Consider the following 12489-nt stretch of genomic DNA (forward strand, 5'->3'; position numbering starts at 1 on the left):
CTACCTCTGCAGGTCCTATCCCCCTGCCAGCGGAGCTGTCTCTCCTGGTGCGGCTAGGAAGACAGGCTCCGTGGCCACGGCGTTTCCCCTGCCAGGCAAGCACAGGCTACGCTTGATCTGAGCCCACTGATCAGAGATAAAGAAAATAAAGAAATGACACGGGGGAATTTTTAAAGACATTTGTGTTTGCTGCCAGCACTTCCTGACCACCGCTGGCCTCGAAATCAAGAAACGCTTCAACTTGGACCGCCCAGTTCTCCATCGCTCATTGCTAAATTAGGGAGGAAGATAAAGAAGATTCTCGGCATATTTGTTTGCATTGCACGATCGTTTTGCAGTGAACACCATCATCCGCAGCGTCCACGAGACGGTCTCGCACTACAGACCCAGCCGCCGAAACCGCACCCACCTCGCGCTGCAAGATCTGAGCGTCCCGGCGACAACCCCCCCCCCCCCCCCCCCCGTGCCCACGTGCGCGGCGAGGCGGGGCGGGGCGGCGTGACGCACCCGCGCTAGGTGGGGCGGGGCGGGGTCGCGGCTCTCGCGAGAGCGCGCGAAATTTCCGGTGTTGTGACTGCGGGCCGTAAACATGGCGGTGAGTCTCCGCGCCCGCTCGCTCCGGCACCTCCGCATCCGAGGTAAGCGCCGGCCCGGCCCGGCCCGGCCCGGGGGCGAGCGCCGCCCCCGCCCCGCCTGACCCTGTCGCTTCTCTCCCCGCAGGGCGCAACGACAGCGGCGAGGAGAACGTCCCGCTCGATCTCAGCCGAGGTACCGGGGCCGGCGGGCGGGCGGGAGCCCCTCCCCTCCCCGGGGCCCGGCCCTCCTCTCCTCTCCTCTCCTCTCCTCTCCTCTCCTCTCCTCTCCCCTCCCCTCCTCTCCCCTCCCCTCCTGCGGCACTAACGGGAAGCGACCCCGCCCGCTCCCGGCTGCAGGTCGCCCGGTCACACCCCAATGGGTCCCTTCCCCGTCCCTCCGCTCCCCTGGGACTTGGGAGGCTGGTACTCGGCAAGGTCCCTCCCGACGCGTGGAGGTGGCCGAGGTGGTGTGGGCGCCCGCGGGCCTTCCCCGCCACGCCGCGCAGGCGACCGAGCCCTTCGCTGTGCACAATCGCGGCCTCCCGGGTGTAAACCTTGCCTCAGCGTGGCGGGGAAGGGGGGGGGGGGGATGTAGGGGCTTTCTCTGTGAGGGTTAAAAAATAAATTGGCTCCGAGAGCACAAAGGTAACTTTCATTTTTTTTTGTGCATGTGCGTGCGCGTGTGTGCGTTTGAGCCCTGCGGGTTTCCTTTGCTGCTGCAGGTCGAGAACTTGAGGCTGTTTCAGCCTCTGTGGTTGCAAGGAGTTGAGTGTTTTGCTTCAGAAGACCCAGTGGTGTCGCCACCCTGGATGCACGCGGCTTATCAAGAAATCCAGCAGGGCCGAAGAGATGGAAGCAAAGGGACCAAATAGGCCCAGCAGTGTAATGGAAGTAGGGTGCTGGTCGGGAATAACTTAAGGCAGCAGTTCCCAAACTCTGAAAAATTGCGCACCACCAATTTAAAACAATAAAACCTTAAGTACCACCAGCAGATTTTCTCATATAAAGTAATTATAATAAATCTGTTAACATGTACCAGTGACAGGTTGTCTGCGCAGTGCTGGTGGCACCCGTACCAAAGATTGGGAACCACTGACTTAAGGGATCTGTATGGCTGTCAGTTAAGTGTCATTGTGACAGAGCAACACCAGAACGTTTTCTAGTATGAGCCCTGTCATGAGAGATTTATTGTAAAGCAGATCTGTTTATTTTCAGGGTTTTGACCCTTCTAATTGAGGAAATGCTTAATTTTAAACTCTAGCTATTAATACATCATATAGATGGGTTTCTAAAACTGAACTGGTGAGAATTTTGCCAGCGGATGAGCTGCTAAGTCCCCTACCCTGCAAACATGCATGTGATCGTTTCACCTGCAATATTTGGGTTTCCTTGTGCATAAGAGAGAATATGTGCAAGCTTGTAGAATTGGGCATTTATGATTCCCATATATGCCCAATAATTTCTTGTAACTGCATAGTTTTCTATTTATTTAGGCATCTTCTACAGATTACTTGCAAAACCCTATTCTTCTGTCATTATAAGCCTTGTATAAGTTTTGAAATACTCTACTCACAACCTAAAATGAAGTTGCCATTTTCTGAGAATGGTGAAACCTTAAACGTTAATACCCCAATTCTGAGAAAACAGTAGTGGAAGTGACACCTGTTTCTTTCATATTGATTGATAACTTTGTATCGCATCTATAAGTCTTTTTAAAATTAGAGATCGTATTTTGCAATGCTCTGAGTCTGCTACTTCAGTTTTGGGTGCTGCTGAATAGAGAAGTTATTTGGCTGTGTGCAAATTTAGATACCCGTTTTTAATGTAACATAATAGAAAAAAGATGCCGTGTGCTCTGGTAATTTTAAATTGGCAGATATTTTGCTGTAAACCCCCAATTAGAGCTGCATATGGGACCTCTTTGAATTTCATTTGTACTCCCTGCCGAAGGCATGTAGTTTTGAAATAAGGATCAGGTATTAATGTAATTTACTCAGGGTTGGCAACCTGTGTCTAGTAGGCCACATCTGGTCCATGGAGGTACTTAATCTGGCTAGAGGATGCGGTGCTTTGGTGGCATTTGGTGGCAGGGAACTTCTATGGGGAAAAGCATCGGGGGTAGGCTCACTCGGTGTGCCACTTTGGAGAAAATCAGTGGCAATGGCTGGGTCCTAGTGCCCACCCGCATGCCAGCTTCTGTCAGAAACTGGGTCACTTTCGCCTGTCTCCTGAAAAGACTGCTGACCTCTGTTTTAGAATGTTTTCATGTTAGAAACATGTGCTAGGCCTAATGTTCCTCCAAGATGTACTATTCCCAGTTTATAGAAGAGAGAACCAAGGCACCAAGAAGCAAATCGAGTGTGCCCCAGCAAGACATCACAGCTAGTTATGTAACTTGAAATAGACATCATTGCATACAATATGAATGTTCATTTTCTTCCTCCACTTGTATAGCAGCAATTTTATACATAATTAATTTAATGATATTTTACTTAGAGAAGGATCTGTATACTTTGTTATAAAACATAGTTTTAATGTCTGTCTGTCTGTCTGTCTGTCTCATATTGTATTGCATATATGCCATAGTTGCTGCAAAACATTTTAATAATTTGATACTCTTTTAAATGAAGCTTTATTTTTCAGAGAACTAAATATGAAAACCACTGAAATAAAGTATCTGATAAATTAGTACATTCATGTCTATGTACTAATTTACCTCTGTTTATGAGCATCTCTTATTCCATGTATATATATGTATGTATATATGTGAATAATAACTTGTTCTAAGCAGATTTTAATTGAGCATTGACTTGACCAAAATGACAGGTAAACATGTGGCAAGGACTTGCACACAGTTGTCTTTGTGTAGCTAGGTCAGAAATAGTGCTAATAATTCAAACAGGCTCAGACTGTTTTGTATAATTTTGGCATGTCTTTCTTCCTTCCAGTTGCCTTTTGTAGTGAGATATCATAGAGTTCTTTCTATGTAAAACAATGATATATCAGCTTCATGTATATTCTCTGGGCACTTTCCCCTGCTGAACCAGGATGAGAAACCCCCACACATTTTCCTAGAATGCACTGGGAGTATACTACCTAGTATAGTTGGGTACCAATCTGGTTGGAGCCCTTCCTAGTATTGTGTTAGAAACAAATTATAATAATGTAATGCGAACAAGTATTTTACAGGGCCTTTTTGGAAAGTCCCCATACTATGTAAATTAGTTTTTCTTTTTTTAATGGCCAAATCTCAGGTTGATGGCTAACTAAGTCCCTTACTTCAAGCCTGCTCCTCCCACACCCTTCTTACTCTCCTTAGAGAGCCGTTGTCCGTTATATCGGTGGTGATGTACTGCCTCAGAGAATCAGTAAAATCCCCTTAACTTTTTCCTAGTAAAATCAATGCTTGCTAAAAGGACTGAGTGTTCAAGGAAAAACAATCTCCAGATGTTAAACACTGATATGAATGTGTTTAGACAGCAACATAAGCATTGAGATAGCAGACACAAATTGAACATGTTACTTAGGACCAGTTAAAGTGATCATACCTCCAATCGGTTACAAAATCCGCCATCCTAATATTAATAGGCTTTAACCATTTTTTTTTAATATTACCTCCTCAAAAAGACATGAGACAGGAGCAGTAGACAAGATTCATCTTTAGTCTAACTCTTACTGGATTCATTGATAAGGAGCTAATAACAGTGTAATGGATACTGGTTTACTATAGGCTGTGTGACTTCTAAAGCAGTTCAGGTGTTTCTTTGCCCTTCTGGTTAAAGGCAGGGCTTCAGGTTTTTTATACCTCAGCATAATACTTATTATACCAGGTAAAACTTCAGATGGTCTCCAGACTACTGCATGGCTAGAATATGGTAAGAATTTATAGAATCGTAATCATTTATAGAATCATCCAGACCCATTTCCTGTTCAAGGCAGGAACATTTCTGTCTAAACTATTCCAGCCATTTAATCTGCGCTTGAAAATTTTCAGGTTGTGTCCATACATGTGCTTTAATGTGCATTAGCCTATTTTAATGCACATGAAAGCATCACAAAAAAACCCCACTTTTGCTGATGCTCATTAAAATAGGCTAATATGCTTTTTTCTAGTACCTCACATTGGAGATATGTAGTAAATTTAATGGGCATTACCAAAAGCATGTTAATGAACATGTAGATGTGCCCTCAGTGATGGAGATTCCATAGTCTCTCCAGATAATCTGTTCCAGTGCTTAATTACCCAGGTAATTAAAGTATGGTTAAATTCTACCTAATGCACCTTTTTCCAATTTAAACTAATTTCTGTGTCTACAGGGGACAGAACAAACAGAATAGTTGATCACCATCCTCCTTAGAACATCCCTCTTTGTATCCTGACTCTTATAAATACCTGAAAAGAAATGCTTTTCTCCTGCCTAAATAATCTCTGTTTAATCTCCATTCTTTTAATCTTTCCTTATGTTTGTGTTTTCTACATGTTAGATGATGTTTGTTGCAATCCGTGGACTCTTGTCAATTTGGCGGCAACTTTCTTGAGTTGTGATGCTCCGAACTGTGCACAGCACCCCTGGTAGGCCTCACTAATACTGAATAGAGTGGAAGAACCACATTGTGACTTGCATGTGATGCACTAATGCATCTCAGTAGTCTGTTAGCTGTTTTTGCAATGATAATGTACCACTGACTCATATTCAACATGTAGCCCACTAAACCACCCAGGTCTCGTTCTGCAGTATTAGAGTCTAGCTAGTCATTCATCACTTCGTATTTCTGTATTTGACTGTTAAATTTCATCCAGTTTATTACAGACCACTTTTCCAAGTATTCAAGGTTATTTTGGATCCTAAACCTGTCATCCAAAGCTCTACCCTGCTTGGTACTTTTCCTAAATCTGCAGATGAGACATTTAATTCCATCCTCCGAAGTGTTAATGAAGATGGAACCTTTCTTGGAAGAGGAGACCAAAGAAAAGCTGGCACCATTAAGGTGACAGCAAAAGTCGGTTAAGATATACTTTAAAGCCAATTTATTTGCATTTGGCCTAATCTACAATAGTTTTTGTATTGGAATGTAAGATTATGGCTGGATCACCATATGGTATAAGATGTAGTGAAATCAAACCCTTAGAATTTTAAGGCCAGGAGAGAGGCCATTGTAATAATTTAGCTTAACATCTTGCATAATGCAAGTAATAGAACTTTGGTCAATTAATTTCTACTTTAGGACCAGTGGCTGTCCTCTGCATTAGGGCCAGTTTATGGGAAATCTTGTTACACTAGGTAAATCCACATTGACATTTTGAGTATTTTACAAATGATTCCAAGCTGGAGTCTAGAACCTAGACACCTGCTGATGTCCTCAGTGCTTATTTTTTAGGTCCTGTAATAAACTATTGCAATCCAAGGTTACTGTGATGTATTTTGCTTTGAGTCTCACTCAGTGAAATCTAACTGGACATTAACTTTAAGCAAATGTGGTAACTCCTTTTACATGCATCTCTTGGAGACACATTGCATCAGGTTTTTTTGGGAGCTGAAGGCGTTGGCTTTAAGATTCAGAGCCTTCAGTAATCTACAGTCTGCCTGTTTGACAAGCCTACCTACTATCTTGTCAAATTTATAGTCAGTAGTGGAATTGAAATCCCATTCTTTGGGAAGAGATCTTTTAATAGCAGTTGTCTTTAAGGGACCTTCCTCTTTTGAATTCTAATCCTCTAGACCAGTGGTGCTCAATCTTCTGGTCCTGTGGGCCAAATGAGGGCATGGGGCCAGTCCACAGGCTAAATCAGGCCCCATGGACTGGGATCAGGCTCTGGGTGCCCCACATTACCTCTACCTGGTCCTGCGTGGAGTGAGATAGGGCTCCGGAGGCCCTGTGCTGCCTCTTTCAGCCTGACAAACCAGGATCAGGCTTTAGGGGCCCAGTGCTGCCCCTGCCTTGCTCTGCATGTAGGGATGGGGGTCTGGGACCCCGTGTCATGTCTGACCAGTCCTGTGTGCAGGGTTTGAGCTCTGAGGGCCCTGTGCTGCCACCAACTAGTTTTGCATGTGGGCATCAGGCTCCAGGGTGTCCCATGCTGCTCCCGAGCACCAGATTTCACATCTCTAGACATAATAAGAGCTGTTCGTAGTACATACTAGGGCTGTGTGAAATTTTGGCAGCCATTTAATCTTGGAGGTGTTTCGGGCCATTTCGGCACCCAAAATTCTGAATCTGAATCGAAATGGAAGGCTCTAAAATGAATTGGAAGGCTGTGAAACGTTTTGGAAGTGTTTTCAGTTAATTTCGGAGTTTCATAGCCAGGCTTGCAGGGAAACAAAAACAGGACTAGAAGACCCTGGCACGGATCTTGGGTCCCTTGCTGCTCTGAGCTGCTTTCCTGCTCCGCGACCCAGCGTGACAAGAATCAGAGATCCATGTGGGGGTCTCCTTGCCTGCATGAAGAGCAGTGGCCTTCCCCGTCCCCTGGACAAGCCACCCACAGTCCCATCCTGCTGAGTAGGGCTGTGCAAAGCTTCCTTTGCAGCCCATTCGAAACAGACTCAGAGGAGATTCAGCCGAAACGAAACAGGACAGTGATCCGAAACACCAAAATGAATCACTGTCTTCCAAAACGGCCAAATCCAAAACTAAATAGAAACACAGCTATTTCACACAGCCCTAGTATGTACAGTGGCATCATTATTTTCTGGTTTTAGAGAACACAAGAAACTGACAACTTCTTGACATTATGCTTTTAATTATCTTAAGCACCTAAAGCCCAGGATCAACAATTTCATTGGTTATACATACAAAGAGAGTGGTTTTGAAGATGTTTCTTTGTTTAACAAATTTCTTGATTAGCTGATTCTTTCATCCTCTGATATCACAAACTACTTGTCTTATACCTAAAATACAAATACAGAGACCATGGGACTCCTTGCTGCTTTCTTTCAGAGTAAGAGTTTGAGAAAATGGGCATAAAAATGCCTTAGAGCAGAAGTGCTCAACCCCCAGCCTGTGGGCCAGGTTGGGCCCCTGGCACAGAGTCATACCTCATGCATGGTGGCATGAGGCCCTAGTCCTGGTGCATGGGTTTGATTCTGGTGTCAGGGGTCTGATTTGGCCTGTGAACTGGCACTATACCACTCTTCTGGCCCACTGGGTAAAAAGGTTGAGCCACCAGTGACTTGGAGAATCCCTTCCTTCTCCCTCCTTTTTTTTCCTCCACCATTTAAAGAATCCACAGCATTTCTTCTTAAAATTTAAGCTATGTTTTACAACAAATTGGTCCTATATTTTGGGGGGAAGAAGTGGATGCACAATTGCAGTCTTTCATAACAGTTGTCACATATGAAGGCACAACAGAAATAATCATTGTTGAGGTATAGTGGAACACACAGTAAAATATGGTAGTGTTAGTGTGATGTAGCTATGATGGTCCAGGAATTATGCAAGAGTCAAAGATTTGGGGGGAGGGGGGTAATATTTATTATTTTAACTAGGAAGTTGGTCCAATAAAGTTCAGCAAGGTTTTGAATGCAAGGCATTCTTGTCCAGGTCCAGCATTGAGATGCTTGCATCTTTCTGGGTAACCCACATTACTTTCTGCTTTCCTTGCGTATGAAGCCTTCAAGTAGAAATCTTAACATGAGTAACAAACTGCGTAATTATACCTGTGAATAGCTGAAGGTGGTATATAGAAAGGCCACTTGAGAAGTTGAAAAGCATGTGAAGAAGTGCCTGATGCAGCTCGGTGCTTATAAGATGTATTTCCAATACATTCTTTGCATATTGCATTTTATGTGACATCTTGAAAGACCAAAGGGGAAGTGATTGCTGAAGGCAGTTGCCAGTTGTGAATGGTATGTGTGTACCTAGACTTGTTGGAAAGATTGTCAACAGCAGGATCACGGAGAAGCAGGGCTGGAAGGGCCCTTACAAAGTCATCTAGTCCAGCTCCCTGCTTAGGCAGAATCATCCCTGACTTAAACCATCCTGAACAAGTGTCTGTTTAACCTGCTCTTGAAAATGTGCAAGGATGAGGATTCCACAATTCCTCTAGGCAGCCTTTTCCAATGCTTGACTGCCTTCATAGTTAGAAAGATCCTCCTGATCTCCAACCTAAATTTCCTCTGCTTCAGCTTGAGGCCATTGCTTCTAGTCCTGTCCCCTACAGCCATAGAAAAAAAGCCAGTCTTCATCCTTTCTATAATTGCCCTTCAGGTATCTGAAGGCTGTTATCAAATCCTGCCCCAGTCCTCTCATCTTCAAGCCCTAGTTCTTTCAGCCTTTCTTCATAAGTCTTGTTTCCTGGGCTCCTAATCTTTTCAGTTTGTTTGTTTTTTTGGCTGTTCAAACTGAATGATGAGGTGGAGGGGGTTACAGATGCTCTGTGCCTGCACTTCCAGAACTAGAGCATCAATCCAGTTTGTGTAATATGCAGCTTACCTTTCTACTATGTAGTACCTAATGTTTCCAGAACATAGTTTGAATAACTTTTGCACTTTAGCAAAAACCACCAGATATTGATGTACTTACATGACTCTCAGACCGCATAGTTAACATCATTAATAAATGCTTGTTTAATAAACTTACCTTTCTTATTTTTAAATAAATATATTACTCTTTTAACAACTAGAAAGAAATGTTACTAAGAAAAAACAAAATTTTGATCAGCCTGTCACTGTCAAAATAGACCAATGCGTAAAGAACCTGTGGCTGATCAGAGAGAGTTACGGTAGAAGGGCAAAACAGTTATGCAGTCTTATAAGTATGTGTATATGGACCACAAGGCACCTGAATCTGGTGTAACAGTTGAATCTCTCTGCCCCTAACCGATAGTAAGTGAAGATGAAGTTTATTTTTAATTCAGAGGTAACTTCCTGTGAGTTAGCTTCACAGGCAGACCAACAAGACCAGGTCGGCTGGTGTGCGTTTCCAAGAAGTGAGTTATCCCCCAGCCTCTAAAACAGTGTACTTGTTCTTCTGTTTGTGCCCTTGGATATTACTAAGGATGTGAGTTGTAACTATATAAAATGTGTGAGATGTGTTTTATAGTGTTTTTAATACTTTTGCTGCTGTGCTGTGGGGTAGGTAGATGGTTGTTAGGGGTCTTTTGAGGAGAGAGGGATAAAAAGCATCCTCAGTATCATGTGTTTTTTGTTTGTTACAACACGTAGTAAATGATAGCTCAGGAGGTGAGATGAACCTTTGCACTTGGAAGTTCAGTCACCTGCTTTTGTATCTTTCTGTTGTTGTTGTCTTTGCATGTCCACCCTTCAGTAACTTCCTTCTTCACTGATTTGTCCTTTGGTGGTTTTCTAGATCTTACCTGTCTAGTGAATTTGTAGCAGTTCTTTCTCTTCCCTACCCCCTCTTTTTTTAAAACAACGAGGTATTTAGTAATTTTTAGAAGGCCTTTGTGCCGTAGTCTGGGCAAGGAAATGCATCCCAGTTATAATTATAGCCGTATAGCTATAATTTTCAGTCAACCTAACATTTTCAAAAAGAAATGTCTTTTCCCTAATTTTTGCCCATCCTTGCATTGTTTTTGCATATTTTACCAATAGTTTGTACAAAGTCAGCAGTTTTGAGTCCTGGTAGACGATGGTGAACAGTATATGGAATATTTGCTTAATTTCTGCATTGGAGGTGTAGAAGAAAAGAATTTGTTATATTGGAAAAGAGAAATTTTTTACTGAATGATAATATTATTACAAATACTAACAGCGGAGAGTCTTAGCTTGGAACATGTTCTGTAAAGCAGAGAAGGCCATCACTCTGCAAGAGGGCTAAAGATAAGTCTGACATGCATATCTGGTTGATTGGATGGTTCCATAGCTGCTGCTGAAATGGTGAGGGATTACCAGTTTTATTGGATGTCCTGAAAATCTACTTTGTCTTTTAATGTTTAAGTTAAATGAGAGTTGGACTGCTGTCTGAAATAATAGTGGATGACAATGAGTAATCTACCTTAAAACTGGCTTTTAAGTCTGAGAGTCATAGGTAGAGGTGCTCCGATGTATCAGTTCGTTTTGGATTGGCACTGGATAAAGGAAAATTGACATTATTGGCAATCAGCTTTTTTTTGGCTGGTGTACCCAATTGATGTCAGTGATAAATGCCGCATGCGTGGACGTAACCACAGTCTGCGTGAGGCCAGGAATGCAGCCCAGCAGCCTGGAGAACAGTGTCTGGCTGGTGAGTTGGGGGGGGGGGGGATTGTTGTGGGAGGGTAGATCAAGGCCCCCGCAGTGAGGGAGGAAGTGGGGCAGGAGCAAGTGCTGTCCAGGTGGGGCAGGGCAGGGTATGGGATAGTCACAGGCAGCTCGGGGGGGGGGGGGGAGCAGAGTGGCTCCCTGCCTCTGTGTGCACCCCTGGGGAAGGCATGGGGGTCATGTTGACCCCCAGACTTGTGGGGGGCGAGGATGAGCTGCCCACTACAGTGTCGGGGGCTGCTCTGGCCTCTTTCCGGCAGCAGGGCTGTGCTTTGGGGATGGGTGGGGGCAGGGCAGGCAGCAATGACTTGGGGGGGGGGGGGGGGGCTACAGGGTAGGCTATATCCACCCCAAAAGCCTTCCCAGCCCGCCATGCCACAAAGAGACCAGCACAATCCCCAAGCCCACAGTAGGCAGCCTGCCCTTGCCCTGTGCACAAATCTGGGGGGGCACATGCCTCTCATGCCTCCTCCAGGGGTGCCCCTCCCCACCTCCCTGCGACCTCTGAACAAGCTGCCTATGGCTCCAGGCTGCGTCCCACCCTGTCCTGGCAGGGCAGCACCTGCCCCATTCCCTCTTTCACCATGGGGGTCTCAATCTGCCCCCACCGCCCCTTCTCAGCCACAGATTTACCAGCCAGGCACTGCTCTCCAAACTGTAGGGCTGCATATCAGCCATCAGATCAGTATCAACCAATATGGCAGGTTAATAACTGACCATTGGTATTGGCCAAAAAAAATATCAGTACACCCTTGGTTATTAGCTAAGTGTTTTGAAGTTTTGATTACTGTAAATCATTGGGTTTTTGTTTGTTTGTTTGTTTGTTTTGACAGCGAGTACTTTTTTGGAATGTCAAGAAGAGAGTCTTATGAAAGGAAGCCCTGCTTCAGAAGTGTGCTGCGGAAAATGGGCGGGATTCTGATTTTGGACAGCTGACCCCATGTGGTGGGATCAGGGCTTGGCTGGCCATTCATGTGGACCCCTGAGTGAAGCATTTTGCCATTTTTAATCCAGGAAAAAGTAGTCGTGGTAGTAAATTTGGACTGTAAGAACAGTTTTGGGTGGGGAAGTTAGCAGAGATGGTGGTGAATACTGGAGGGGATAGAAAGATCAGGTACTTAAAGCAGATTGGCGAAGTTATGAGATGAGAAAAACAGAATGGACATTTTTACCCTTACCTATGACTTTTATCAACCTATTTCTAAGCACTAATGACAACATTTAAACATACCTGAAAAACGTTAGGATTCAGAGTGACCTAGACAAATTGGGGGATTGGGCCAAAAGAAATCTCATGAGGTTCAACAAGGATCAGTGGAAAGTCCTGAACTCAGGACAGAACAGTCCCATGCACCAACACGGGCTGGAGCCTGACTGGCTAAGCAGTAGCTCTGCAGAAAAATGACCTAGTGGTTATAGTGGACAGTAAGTTGAATATGCTAACAGAATCCTGGGCTGCATTGATGGGACTATTGTCAGCATGAATGGTGTGTGCTGCTGGCAGCTGGGAGGCGTGGTGGTGGTGAGCAGGGAGCTCTCTCAGACCCCGCTGGCACTGTTGGCGGTGGGGAGGTGAAGCACTGACCGGGGGTTGGTGACCACCGCAGGCGCCGCCGGCAGGGGCAGCAGTGGCCTGGGGTAATTGTGGACTGCCTGCAGACGCTGCCGGCAGTGCCAGCACTGGGGTGGCAAGCAGTGATCGCCCACAGGCA

At 44.9% G+C, this 12489-nt stretch overlaps 1 protein-coding gene across 1 annotated transcript in view; it reads left to right on the plus strand.

Annotated features, from left to right (window-relative positions):
* The first annotated feature begins 558 nt into the window (after positions 1 to 558).
* Positions 559 to 12489, plus strand: part of RICTOR (RPTOR independent companion of MTOR complex 2) — a 173568-nt gene continuing 161637 nt past the window's right edge. The window contains exons 1-2 of the mRNA XM_006276624.4: positions 559 to 638; positions 721 to 768. Coding sequence (XP_006276686.1) covers positions 590 to 638; positions 721 to 768 — 97 coding nt within the window. The 5' untranslated portion in view covers positions 559 to 589. The remainder of the gene's footprint in view (positions 639 to 720; positions 769 to 12489) is intronic.

This window comes from Alligator mississippiensis, chromosome 3, assembly GCF_030867095.1.
Source record: "Alligator mississippiensis isolate rAllMis1 chromosome 3, rAllMis1, whole genome shotgun sequence".
In the NCBI taxonomy this organism is placed as follows: Eukaryota; Metazoa; Chordata; order Crocodylia; family Alligatoridae; genus Alligator; species Alligator mississippiensis.